This window comes from Camponotus vicinus, unplaced genomic scaffold (assembly GCF_025532165.1).
Source record: "Camponotus vicinus isolate PSW18456_S1 unplaced genomic scaffold, iyCamVici1.0 SCAF_14, whole genome shotgun sequence".
NCBI classification, from domain to species: Eukaryota; Metazoa; Arthropoda; class Insecta; order Hymenoptera; family Formicidae; genus Camponotus; species Camponotus vicinus.
The window spans coordinates 6,700,102-6,713,628 of record NW_028141950.1 but is presented as its reverse complement, the minus strand read 5'-3'; the positions used below and the strand labels follow the sequence as shown (position 1 = coordinate 6,713,628).

The 13,527-nt window shown below is 27.5% G+C and overlaps 3 protein-coding genes and 2 long non-coding RNA genes across 6 annotated transcripts in view; 1 reads left to right on the top strand and 4 right to left on the bottom strand.

Moving 5' to 3' along the window:
* Positions 1-11,460, bottom strand: part of LOC145964813 (proto-oncogene tyrosine-protein kinase ROS-like) — a 54,646-nt gene extending 43,186 nt beyond the window's left edge. Inside the window, exons 1-2 of one of the 2 annotated variants that reach the window (XM_083087964.1) lie at positions 11,432-11,460; positions 10,685-10,900 (exon numbers count right to left, since the gene is read on the bottom strand). In XM_083087964.1, the coding sequence (XP_082944090.1) occupies positions 10,685-10,837 (153 nt within the window). In that variant the 5' untranslated portion in view covers positions 10,838-10,900; positions 11,432-11,460. Of the gene's footprint in view, positions 1-10,684; positions 11,044-11,431 lie in introns of those variants that run through there. The other variant, XM_083087963.1, reaches the window with a different exon arrangement.
* Positions 159-453, bottom strand: LOC145965578 (uncharacterized). Its single transcript, XR_014436766.1, has 2 exons — positions 396-453; positions 159-319 (listed from the first exon to the last, which is right to left on the bottom strand). It is a non-coding gene; the product is annotated as an uncharacterized LOC145965578 (long non-coding RNA).
* Positions 512-2,939, top strand: LOC145964816 (uncharacterized). The gene is made up of 3 exons (XR_014436564.1): positions 512-1,136; positions 1,327-1,506; positions 2,427-2,939. It is a non-coding gene; the product is annotated as an uncharacterized LOC145964816 (long non-coding RNA).
* On the bottom strand, positions 2,105-4,821 carry LOC145964815 (insulin-like growth factor 1 receptor). The gene is made up of 4 exons (XM_083087967.1): positions 4,779-4,821; positions 4,384-4,595; positions 3,644-4,117; positions 2,105-2,705 (listed from the first exon to the last, which is right to left on the bottom strand). The coding sequence occupies exons 2-4, from the start codon at positions 4,552-4,554 to the stop codon at positions 2,364-2,366; spliced, it is 987 nt and encodes a 328-aa protein (XP_082944093.1). The 5' UTR covers positions 4,555-4,595; positions 4,779-4,821; the 3' UTR covers positions 2,105-2,363.
* On the bottom strand, positions 5,710-8,624 carry LOC145965577 (proto-oncogene tyrosine-protein kinase ROS-like). Its single transcript, XM_083089250.1, has 4 exons — positions 8,477-8,624; positions 8,010-8,336; positions 7,495-7,794; positions 5,710-7,270 (listed from the first exon to the last, which is right to left on the bottom strand). Exons 1-4 carry the CDS (start codon positions 8,599-8,601, stop codon positions 5,710-5,712), a joined length of 2,313 nt encoding a protein of 770 aa, XP_082945376.1. The 5' UTR covers positions 8,602-8,624.
* Positions 11,461-13,527: the final 2,067 nt, after the last annotated feature.

Below are 13,527 nucleotides of genomic sequence, written 5' to 3'. Positions count from 1 at the left end.
TTTTAATGGGAATGGGTCCGGCTATTCTTACCACCTTGTTCTGGGGTTTTTCAATAATAATTACTTTTCATCGGTTTAATATTTTTTATTGCTATTTTTTTTATAAAATAATTATAATTATTTATTAATATAAATTTTGAAATTAATAAAAGTAATAATTAGGCAACTTCTTCATTTGCAATGTCTTCTTCATGATGACTTGTATTATTTTTTGTTCTCCGTGTACGATGTTGGTCCCAATCCTTAGAATTTGTTAAGACGGTGCCTATTGCAGATATCACCTCTGCCTCTGTTTTCTTGTGTGTTGAGCTTAAGACTTCTGTAAAGAAATTTTTATTCTCTCAGATTTTTTCACATATAACGTTAATTAAAATGAACCACACAACTTCACTTACCTTTGAGGCAATTCAAAAACGTAGGAGTGTTCATTTTCATGACGTATTTATTCTCCATCTTCTTCGTTGCCGTGTACTGCGTTGCTGTGTTTCTCGACAGAAATTTTTTTAAAATGTACAAAGCACTTTTTGTTAAATTCTCCTTGTCGACCAACATCGACGCGCACCGTATATAAATTGCGAAATACTTACCTCGCTAAATAGTCGACCTCGATACAAAGTCGTCGAAATTGATTAATCATGCGGACTCACGATTTCTAATTATATAGAAGATGATCACGTTGGATATATTTTGTACCACTTCTCACGATCACGAATCTACGACGACTGATGCAATAAACACAGAGCCGTCTCACATCGCTCAAGTATCGCCGTGTGAATGACACAAAGTCACCGCGCCATATAAACAAACGCTACACTGCCGCGAGCGCCGAATTTTTTATTATCATAAGAAAATACCTAGCAACAAGGTACATTAGCGATGTTATACCGAGTTAGTGGGGACGATGTAAGTCATGCTAGGTACAAGCTAGCGAAACATCGCCACCACGAGAGTCGCCCCCTCTTGCGAGATAATGCAATGCTAGGCACTGGCTCGCCGAAACTCGGTATCTCAATATTAATTTGACGAACCAGAACCAAGCTAGTGCCAGTCTATTCTTATATCGTATTTTCGAACATTGGAAAAACTAGCCAGCCACAATGTTTAATCTCGCATTGCCAAGACTGATTTCTACCTGGGTAAGTAATTTTTTATATATAATTTTTTTACTAATTTTAATAAGAAATAATTGATAAAGATAACGATCAATTATAACTCTTGTAAATAATACATTAGTCAATGAGTCAATATTTTACAAACAATAAATAAAGTTCTTTTCATTTCCTCCTCTATAATTGAAATCTTATTTATGTGTTTATCGTTTTCCAGCAAATACAAAAGATGATGTTCAAGCTTCCGCGTTTCTGTGAACTGATAAATAATCATTGTGATATACTTCACAATTGGAAAGTCAATAACTTGATGAGTTTCTTATCACGATGTTTAAGAAGTGATATTGAAGATATAGATATCGATTATGAATATCGAAATATTACAAATTCAATAAAGGTAGTGTATACATATAATATATCATCATTGTATATAATATACTATAATATATATGTACATGTACATCTATATGTATATGTATATATAATTTCATACTTAATATTTTTTATAATGCATAATATTATACATATCTATAAAACATTGTCAGTATTTGGTGATCTTTCGAAATGATAGACCGTAATTGTGTGTAAATATTATACATTATTAGCTTTATTAAATATAGCTAGTGGAGATAGAGCAATAACTATAGTTCATTTTTACAACTGCATACTTTTGTAAACATTAATATAATTTAAATATAAAGTAAGTCATTAAATATAAAGATAAAATATATGTATATACTTATCCCGAATGATGTAGAAATTCATACATGATAACTGTTATAAATTCAAAAATAATTATATTATTATATTTATATATTCACAACTAATTAGGATATTATTCGCGTTTCCTCTTTCACTCATAAATTTTACAATCATTTGTAATTATCGGTTATATATAATATCGAAAATTAATTATATTTCCATGTTGAAAAAAATATTGTTTATACATATATATATAATCGCAATTATTAGATTTCGCTTCGATTACTCAAAAATATAAATTAGATATATCATTATATTACATTGTTTACAATTATGAAAACGGATGTGATATTTTTTAATAATCAAAATTTTATGGAAGGTAAGATTACAAAATTTCTTTTATCTTCATTGATAAATCTAATATTAAGATTAAACCTGAAAATAACAGAATCAATTTAGAAATATTCTAGAAATATTTTTTCTACATTAAGATTTATTGAATCGTTTGGAAAATAAGATAAACATTAATGTAATTATATCGGCTAAATAGTACTAGTCGACTGGACTCAATAAAGCATCTTCCATGTTCTCTCTTAATGCTATAATATTTTTCAGACAAAATTCGAAATTTGGTCTAGCATCCGCTGCACTCCAGCAACGTAGCATCAACTGGTACAATGGTGACGGACAGTTAAGAGTCATCGGCAACCTGCCTCCAGCAAGTACATAATTTATCACTCTTTCATCAGTCTTGTCAATATAAGGTTTCTCACCCAACGATGCAATTTCCCACATTAATATCCCAAATGACCAAACATCGCTTTGAGAAGAAAATATTCTGATCATCAAAGATTCAGGTGCCATCCAGCGAATAGGAAACAAATCTTCTCCTTTCTAAAACATGATTTTAACAAAAATTTAATTTTCTGGTTCAAGTTGTTCATTTTTAGAATATGAGCAAAATAAGAAACGTTTATTTATCTCTTGCTATATGTAAATAAAAACTATTTACATTCTATTAGGTGTATAACTAAGTTCCCGCCGCTCATAATTAAATGGCTCCAGCTGCAAATGTAGTGAAGTTAGTCATTTGTCAATAAAATTGAGTGCGCAAAGATTCATTTTTTGTGAAAGAGATATTTTTTGAATCGATTTAAAATGAAACGTGATGAGTTGTTTTTTCGACATATACTTCTTCACTGCTTTGATTTAAATAAAATTGCAGCTGAAGCTCATCGATTGATTTCTGAAACAGTCACGGCTGACCGCTACCAACAACAATTATACTGATTGAATGATGAATTGATGCGAAAAAGGCCAGTAATTGACGTAAAGTGATTCTTTTGCATGACAACGCGCGATTTCATGTTGCAAGAATCGTAAAAGAAACACTATTGGAGCTCGAATGCGAAGTTCTCCCGCACCCGCCTATTCTCCAGACTTGGCCTCATCGGATTATTACCTTTTTCTATAAATGCAACACGTGCTCGCCGATACACACTTCTCTAATTACGAAGAAGCAAAAATGCATCATCAAACGATCAATGGATTGCTTAAAAAAACAAGTCGTTCTAACGTCGCGGAATCCAACTTTTGCAAAAAAGATGGGAAAAGTCATAGAAAACAAAGGATTACATTTTGCTTAATATATTAGTTCATTTTCTTATTAAAATAAATGTATTTTTCAAGTAAAAAGACGGCGGGAACTTAGTTATACACCTAATATATTACTTAAAGAAACAATGCAGGATACCATTATGATAAAAAAATGGAAAGTATTTTCGAAAGAATTCATTTTTTAGTCATTAAATTTTTTTCATAATTATATTTACCACGCGATAATAATCATTTTTGTAGATATCTCTAGATAGTCCAAAATCTCCAATTTTGATGACACGATTCTCGCGATTTCTCGAAGATACTAAACAATTGCGACACGCTAGATCTCTATGTACAAAACGCAACTCTTCCAAGTAGCAACAACCTCGCGCAACATCTTCGCACATGGCGAGCAAATCTTGCAAACGCAGAGCAAGCGAATCTGACGCTTGCAAATTTCGACATTCTCTCAAATATTTTAACAGATCACCAGTTTCCATCAATTCCAACACTATTAACGGAGAATCCCCATCTAAACAAACGGCCAACAATCTTAATATATGTTTGTGTTGAAAATGATTCATAAGCTTGGCTTCCTCTAACAATTTCCTTTTCTCATGGGAAGAAGCATCTTTTCGAAGCGTTTTTATTGCAACGGATATTTCTGTGCCCGATTTTTCTAAGTTCTTCACCTTTCCTTGAAACACCTGCGAAATATTTCACACAAATTTACATGCGCACTTCATTAGAAAATGTATAGTTTAATGTCAAGTAATATTATACTTTACTTTATATTAAATAATTCAACGAAAAATACATAATAAAGTGCATGCTTGTTGTATCACCTAAATTTTATATTACTTATAATCTATTATAAAAATTCATGTAATTTATATCTTTATTAGAAAATACATATTTGTTTTGTTGATCCAGAAATTAATTTGAAACATTGCTTGAAAAAATTAATTTTTACCATTCCGAATGCGCCGCTTCCAAGACGTTTTGTAATTGTAATTTGTTTACGTGCGATTTTAGTTATCGCACTTTCATCCGCATTACAATGTAACATAGGATTGTAAATCCTATTGAATTGTATGTTTCGGTAAGGTACTTCATGTAGAATCGCCAATTCTACATCGGTCATTGTTGAAGACAAAAGTTGTTCATTATTACCTCTGCGATGCACTGTTATAAAATTTCGAGTTAATTATGTAATAATATGTATTATAAAATCTATTGCTTTTTAGTAAATTTATTCGTTTAGTTTTATATAAGTAAATTACTATTTTCAGTAAATCTCTAGATATTATATCAAATATATATGTATAATCTACAATTCAATTCGATACTTAAATCAAATATACTTACAATAATAAAAGTAGCAAACGCAGATGATAGTAACTATAACGATAAAACTTAACATCAATGGTAGATAATATTTTGTCTCTGTTATTTCAGGAATATCACCTACATTACGCAAAAATATAATTTTAATATCTTCGTTTGTGTGTGTGTTTAAAAATTTATTTTTATTTATTATAACTTTAATACAAAATTTAATTTTTTTAAATTTTAAGCCTATTCATATCTAAAAAAATTAGCACATAATATCTATGCAGCACAGAATGTTACAACTACTTCGCAACAATGTTGCAATATTACAAATATATTTTCATTTCATGTACGATAATGATATTAATCTTCAAAGATAATATATCTTTTTATTATATTAAGAATAGATACTATTATACCTATCATTATATTTTTCTATGCATTTTTATGTATTTTTCACATGTAAATAAATATAATTATAACGGACTTTTTAAATTTTTAAATAAAAATATAATTAGTAATGTATAATTAATTCTATAACTAATATATATATATATATATATATATATATATATATATATATATGTGTGTATAAAGTATTACCCATTATAAGAGTATGTAGAACATTTAAAATAAAAAGTGATTCGTAAATAAGAGTTTAAAGTAATTTTGTATAAAAATATAACATTTTATGTTATATGACTACGTTTAAATATAATTTTGCAATATATTATCTTAGATATGATTATCTTAGATATTGCAAACTTCTATTTATATCGAGCTTTTTAATTTAATTATATGTTTCCAAGATATTCATCCATCAAAAACAAAAACATTTTATACGTAATATTATTAAATGGTTGGAATAACATTGCATTCTTTCCAATATATTACAATGTAATATTGCTACAATATTTCATTGCAAAAAGCGGACAGCTTAACTTCATCACAATTTTATAACAATAATTCAGCAGAATTTCACGATCAATTTGCAAAATTGCAATGTTTCAATGAAATTATTCTGCAATATATCCGCAACCTTATTGTGCTGTATGGGTATTTTCATTTGCTTACCACGTTTGCTACCACGTGTTGAAAAAATAAATCTTTCATCAGCCGGCCATATAAAATTTTCATCATATTCGTGATATCCCAATATCAAGCGAAACTTGTATAAAGTTCCCGATTGTAAATTTTCGACACGGTATATTACTTCATTGTTATAATTCATTTTAAAATAATTCATTGTTTGCCACTTTTCTGCTGCAATATCTTTGTACTCTAGCGTAAAATAGATCGTCAGATTAATATTTGAGATCCATGAAATGTTCATGCTATTTATGTTGACCCCGTTCAAAGTAATATTGTTTGGTTCTGAGTATATGTGAACGATCTTGCTTAAACTCTCGTTGTAGAAATCGCTGAAATTAATTGAATACACACGCACGTATATCAAGTAATCTTGTACTGGTAGTGACAAGTTAATCTTTGTGAAAAATCTGCCGTCTGCCATACGTTTCGGCACATTGATAAATTGTTTGCTCTTTTGTTGCGTGCCGTTTACTAATGTAACTGACTTCCAATGCACTTCGTAGGTCACGGCCACGCAGTTCACCTTCTTGAGTGGCATCCAATGAACTGCTGCTATAGAAGGCGTCAAAGCTAGAACACTTATGTTTTCTGGTGCATTAAGCTTGCCCGAATTAGTTTTTATTGGTATCACATTCGAATCGAATGGATTTATTGATAATTGATCAAAGTAAAAATTGCTTAAAGTAAACTTCAACTTGTACTCTGTAAATGGTGTTAAGTTCTGAATCTCGTAATATCGCTCGCACGTCAGCACATTGAATTTTTCAGACTTGTTGAGCTTGTTGTCTAAACAGCTTACGGAGATAGTATATATAGTTGTTGGTAAATTATATTTTTTGCATCCACTCTTTACAACCGACTCTGGAAGATTTACAATGATGCTGTTTGCCGTTGCATTCACATTCTCAAAATTATAAATTTTTTCGTCAGGTGTCAGGCATCTCATTGGAGGATATGTTTGTAAAGATTTATCAAAAGTGTAAATTTTATAAATCTCTTTATATGAGCTTATTATTATCTTTTCAACATATTCGGCTGCATTTACGCTCTTGAGATTTGCATATTTCTTTTTCAAAACGTAGAGAGTATATTTATACGAATAATCAGTTACTAAAATGTAAATGTTTGTTTTGTCAATCGTCAGATTGACAATCATAGATTGAAAATGGAAACTTATGTTTTTATTGTGTAAAATCGTATTGCACATAGAAACGTTAATGTTTGTCACAAATATGTGCCTATCATTAAACCAGTAAATTAACGGCTCCTCATTATTCATGTTATCAATTATATGACTACAATAAAACATACAACGAAATAGGCAAGAGGATGAATTTATCTGAACAATTTGCTCATTTTTTCCATCGAGATCATATTGCATCATATCATATTTTTCATTCGATTGATATTTTTCATATGATATGCGATATAAAATTCTAAAAAATAAATAATTATTTTATTCATTATAAAACATTATTTTAACAAAAACAGAAATTTGTATGTAGTAAAAATTCGAAATTCTTATTAATTTATAATAACTTATCATTTTCTTTTAGTTATGATCTTAAGTATGAAACCACGTAAAATTATAGAAAAATTACAAATATGCATAAATCTTTAATGGAAAATTATTTTTTCAGGTGAACGGTAATAAACGTACCCCATAGACGGTGATACATTTAAATAGTTAATAATTTTTGTTTTAAAAATTTTATCAAATTTAATTATGCCATTTTCCCACATTGTTAAGTCGAACTTTACAATATAAGAGTAGTCTGACTTTGGATAGGTCAAATATAGATTTCTTGCTACCCAGTCAAGACAGAGATCACGTAGTTCTTTATCATGTCTAGCCATCTTTGTGATATTATTTTCATTAATCTTCAATGTCATTAGATCATATCCGTCATTCCAATAAATTCTATGTTCTTGTATCGAATAAGCGACATTTATTACTAATCTGAAAAAAAGGAGCTATATTCTATTACTGATCTAAAAAAAGGAACTATAATTGTATAGTAAAAAATTGTAGTTGAAATTTCTAATTTTAAAGTTATTACTACTATAATGTTGATAATAATAAACTTGTGCATAATAATAATAACATTAACTTTATAGCTAGTGTTAAAAATAATTTATGATAATTATAACTACTTTTTTTATCAGTATACGTACCCTGACATTACGAAATAAGTAATGTTTAAATCCACATCCAATATTTCCATACCTAGATTCGTTATGACAAATAATTTAGGTATTGGATTTTCATGTGTAGTCGACACATTGATTAAATCCGTGTAAGGACCAGCAACAATTTTAGTATGCGCACGTACTCGAAAATAATATGTCGTGTTAGATATTAGATTGTGCACCGTGTGCTCCAATTTTGTAGTTGTGATATTTTTATCGTCGCAGGTTTGAATCTCTTTTAAGTCCTCGATGAAAAAACATTGCACTGTGTACCCTTGTATTATTTCATCGGTAAATTCAGAGTGGTTCCATCTGTAAAAAAATAAAATTTTTATCCATTTTATATTTAACAAAATTATAACAGAATTAACATTTTGATATATTTGTGTCGTTGAATTTAAGAAAAAGAGAGAAAAATGAAAGAATACAAACTGAGAATTTAGATTCCTTACCTCAATGTCACAAAAATGTCGTTTACTTTTTCTGTGAATTGACTGTCGAATTGTACAAATGCTCTGAGAGATGTTGGCTTGCTCAAACTGCTTTCTAGAGATTTTAAGATCGTACATATTAACATAATTATATGTAAGAGTGGATTATCTCAATAAATCAGAAAAAAACAATTTAATGTGAAAATAAAGGAAAGAGAAAAAATAAATGTAAACTACAAAATATGGAAATTAGCACAGTATTGATCTTTAAAAACATAATATAAGAATTTTTTGCGTCATTTAAGATTTAGAAAAGTAATCGTTAATTCATGGCAAAAACGAATAAATAACTTTTAATAAAGTACTTTTCGAAAAGTTCCTACAGCTTAAGAAATTAGAAGTATAATATTTGCGACTGCTTTAAAACAGAGTAGCAAATTAATTAAATTGACTTTACCTTAAATTATGACAATTTTTATGTACAATGTTTTTATACTATGCTTTTCTATTTCTTTTTTGGATGGAATTAGAATTTATATTCTTCTCACTACTGGAAGATATTTTTAGATTTGATTTCCATTCTCTCTTGAATTTAAATTATATTTATACTTTTTCGTCATAGATTTTGTTATTAATGTTTTATGCACTTTTTTGCAACTTACCGATAGATTCTGGAATGATAGAAATATTTGCAAGTGTAACTTCATCGACTTCTCTCTCATTTCTCTCAGTACTATCAGAATGACTCCGGGCAGATTTGAAATTTAGTATATGATGATCACTTTTCTCGGAAATTGAAATATCCTTCATAAAGTATAACATACGAAAAGAATTAAGTGAGTATTGTTGAAGCGGTTGTTTCTGGTGCGTTTAATGATAAATTATAAAATTAAACGAAAAATTGCCATTCGTTTTTTGTTTGCTTAATAATAGCGGTTTGATATATAACCATTCCTAAATGATATAAATTGAATGTGATGTAGTTTTATTCATATCATAAAATCTATTTTTTATTTATTTTTTTTAAGACATCTTGTATATCAAACATAACTCATGTCAAAAATAAAATAATTCAATAGGTTAACGAGAGTCAATGAGGATTCATAACAGCTTTTAGCAAGTAGTACAAGCGAAAGTGTAGCTCTTTGCAATTATTAAAACAATTTTGTTTAACGATTTGATTCTTTCTCATGATAGGTTAGTTAACTCTTCTCAATTTTACCGTAACTCAAATTTCTTTTCAAAAATTCGCCAATATTACTAAAGTTTTATTAATGTTTGTACTTCAAGAATAAAAAGGTTAAAAATATTGTTTCTTTACAGTTGTTAAATATTAGTCATAGAATTATATAAATTCTTTTATTTATTGCCTTGTCAAGTTTTTTCTCGAATGTCGTTATATTTTTAACACAAACAAATCCTGGAAATGATAGTATAAACCGATAGTATAAACCGATAATTCCTCCATAAAAATATGTGGATATAATTGTATATAAATGGATATATGTACAATGAAAATTAGTATAAATTCAAGTGATTGTTATTGAATATATTGTCGATCGAATTATTAGCGTTAATAGATACAATTTGAAGAATGTTTGATGAATGGTTTCTTTATTAGACAGATTTTCTATCTCGATATTTAGTAACACTGTGCCGTTATATAATTATCCTTAACACAAAGAAATAATGCTAACTTTCTAAATTAATTTCATAAAATAAAATCTACATTAGTATAAAGCTTACTATATATCAATAAATATTATAAATATCATAAATAGAAAGATAAAGAAATTTTAGAAATTGAAGAAAAAAGACATAAAATTCTATTGAAGTATCATCGTATGTATATATTAATGTAGCAGATAGTAACCAGAAAATTTCATTAATTTTAAAAATTGTTATTTTTAGAAATAATAATTATATATATATATATATATATATATATATATATAAAGAGAGAGAGACAAAATAATACAGTCAAATTTTAAAATATCGTTTTAATTAAATTTAATATAGTATATAACATCCATTTGTAAAGAAAATTTCGAAACTATCCATCTTTTTTTTACAACATTGTACATACTTTTTTCTTTCATATTGAATTGTTTTATTTTATCTTGTCTTATTATAGGTAGAATATATAATTTATTATCATTCATTTTTAGTTACACTACTAGCTGCAATAATATTCAATTATTTCTTAATCAAGCGAAAAATATCTCTCACCTGCGTGAAATTTAAATCCGGACATATGGAAACACTTTCTTCCTGGAGGCTATTTGAAGGGGTATAATCCTTCGGTATAGAAGTGATAGTTGCCTTTGTCAGTACTGAAGCTTTCAATAAAACACATAAAATTGTTCCAAACATAATTTGCATTTTTCGTAAATGTTTGCACTCAATCGGTTTCCGTTGAATCCTCAATTAGTTGTTTTTCTCACTCTACTAATTCTGATGTGTTATTCGAATTGATATTAATTCATATATATACATATATTTTCGATAAATTCCTTAAAACTCAGGTTTAACGAATCGCAAGTTATTATCGTTTAATATTATGTTTTTAGATTTCTCTTTATGGTCACGATCAGTATATATTTTAAGATTAAATTAGAGAATTCTTAGTAAGTAAATAATTTCTGTCTTTTTGGGAGAACAAATGACTATGCAAAATGATACATATTCATTGGATTGTATAGCAAACACAGGAATATAATTATTATCAGCTTTCCTTTTTCATTAATATTATAGTAGAAAAACGTCGATAAAGAGATAACCACAATCAAATTACAAACGATCAAAGAAGTTATAGAATTATAGATCTTGTAACATTTTCAGCCATATTCAAGAACACGCAGTGTATAATCGAATTCACTTCAATATTTGCTATATCTTTTATTAAATATGTAATTATGACAATTCGTTCATACGATTGTGTTACTACGTATGCTTTTTAAAATCCACTATTCGTACACAATTTTTTGTGATATTCATATAACGCAGTTTGAATCAAACGATAAGTAACGCGGTAGTGTGTTTTGGCTAGAGATCACAATAGTAACTGACTTCGAATGATGAATCTGATCATGTGTTCCCATGACGTTTTATTAGCTACATTCCGTTGTAATTTTTTTTTCTCCACGGATATACTCGCGTTATATTAAAAAGAATTAAGATCTTTAAAAATTGTTTGACAAGAAAGTTATATATGTATAAAACAAAAATAGTTCTATGTATAAATAAAAATAATTATATGTATATATAATTGTTTAATGAATTTTATTATAAACTTTTTATATTAATTTATTTCTGAGTATCTTTTCTTTGGCATAAGAGGCACGTTTACTATATAAAAAGATATTCTGATTATAAGAAAAATAATAATGGATTTAAAAAAGTGATTTATACGTTTTCTGTGACATTCATATAATGCAGTTTGAATCAATACGTAGCGTTTTTAGTATAAATCTAGTAGTTCTAGTATAAATATAATTTTTAGTATAAATCTAGTAGTTCTAGTATAAATAAATACAAATTTCCAATAGCACATAAATAACTAAAATAAATAAAATAATGGTACGAGTTTATTATTATCGTTATTTGCATCGAATAACATTATAATATAATAATATAAAAAACCTATAATATTAATTACTTTATTATTTTAATTATACTATTGTAATTTTATATACGACAATTTTTATATGCACCAATGCATTAGTGCATCCAATCAAATACTCTCTTTCTCCCGCTATAAATCAATTACTTTTTCCAAAAAAGTGATAAACACTTTAATTACGTGAAATATAATTGAAAATAATTTTGTAATGCTCCGGTCTCCTTTTGTGACTTATTCAGTCCATTCATATATTAAATGATATACATTTTTATTTTCAAAAATATTTTTATATTATTAAATAAACATTCTGCTAAGAATAATTAAGAATAATTCTGTGTGTTAAGAATAACTAAGAATAATTAAACAAGTATATATATAGTGGTCTCTTTTTCATGCATAATAATAGACTTTAATAGTATTTTCAAATATTTTATAAATTTATAAAAATTTATTCCCTCCATAGCAATAATATATGTTTGTACAAATATTTATATGTACAATTTGAAATGAAGGAAAAAGCTCCAAAACATAATATAAAAGAAGCTTGAAAAGAAAATTACAATTGTGTGTTAACATTTATGAATTTACAAAATAGTTAATATTACATTGAAAATTGCAGATCTTATATAATATAGAAAATACAAAAGTACACATGTTGAATATCTAATAAGTATCGTAAGAAAATAAACATTCAAGTATTCAACATATCATCTCTTCTACGTCACTTCTTAGAACTATAATATTTTCGAGACAAAATTTGAAGTTTGATTTAATTTCGGCTACATTGCAACAAGACAGCATTAATGTCAAATGGACAGTTAACCTTTAATTACGCATTATCAATAGATGACGAAACACAACGTTTTATGATACGTGGCTGACGTCAATAAATAACTTAAAATATGCTATGATGCCCGAGGGGTAGCACACATTCGTTTTATATACATTTCTTAAACGTATCAAATATTTTTTAATCGTAAAACATTAATAAGAAATGTTTCTATAAAAACGTTTTTAAAACCATAGTTAAGGAAACATATTTTTCACTTTCTAATAAGGACAAAATAAAAACTAATTTTTATTAATTTCAAATTATATATACATATATACATACATATACATATACATACATACATATAAATATATAGGGGAGACCGGGGACAAAAGTAACATTTTTTGTATTATAGGTCACTAATTAATTATCGTTAGAGATATAAAAAAGAAGATTATATGTTAAAAAACCATTTATTGCTCTATTTATTGCTCTATTATTATACCTATGTTTCAATCTCAAATGATAGATATTTAAAGAGCTACTATAGCTTTTCGCAAGTACATTGATTGTTACTTTCATCCTGGGGGCCTGGGACGAAAGTAACATAATCTGGGGATAAAAGTGCCTGTTCTTATTTTCGGGAAAATAAAATAAATATGATTTTTTTCAATTTAA

Coding starts and splice junctions, on each gene's coding strand:
- LOC145965577 (XM_083089250.1), bottom strand. CDS start 8,601: ATGTTAATATGTACGATCTTAAAATCTCTAGAAAGCAGTTTGAGCAAG. Junction 8,337..8,476: donor GACATTTTTGTGACATTGAG/GTAAGGAATCTA, acceptor ATTTTTTTACAG/ATGGAACCACTCTGAATTTA. Junction 7,271..7,494: donor AATGTATCACCGTCTATGGG/GTACGTTTATTA, acceptor TTTATTTTTTAG/AATTTTATATCGCATATCAT.
- LOC145964815 (XM_083087967.1), bottom strand. CDS start 4,554: ATGACCGATGTAGAATTGGCGATTCTACATGAAGTACCTTACCGAAAC. Junction 4,118..4,383: donor GAAGCGGCGCATTCGGAATG/GTAAAAATTAAT, acceptor AATATTTCGCAG/GTGTTTCAAGGAAAGGTGAA. Junction 2,706..3,643: donor AAAATGATTATTATCGCGTG/GTAAATATAATT, acceptor ATCATGTTTTAG/AAAGGAGAAGATTTGTTTCC.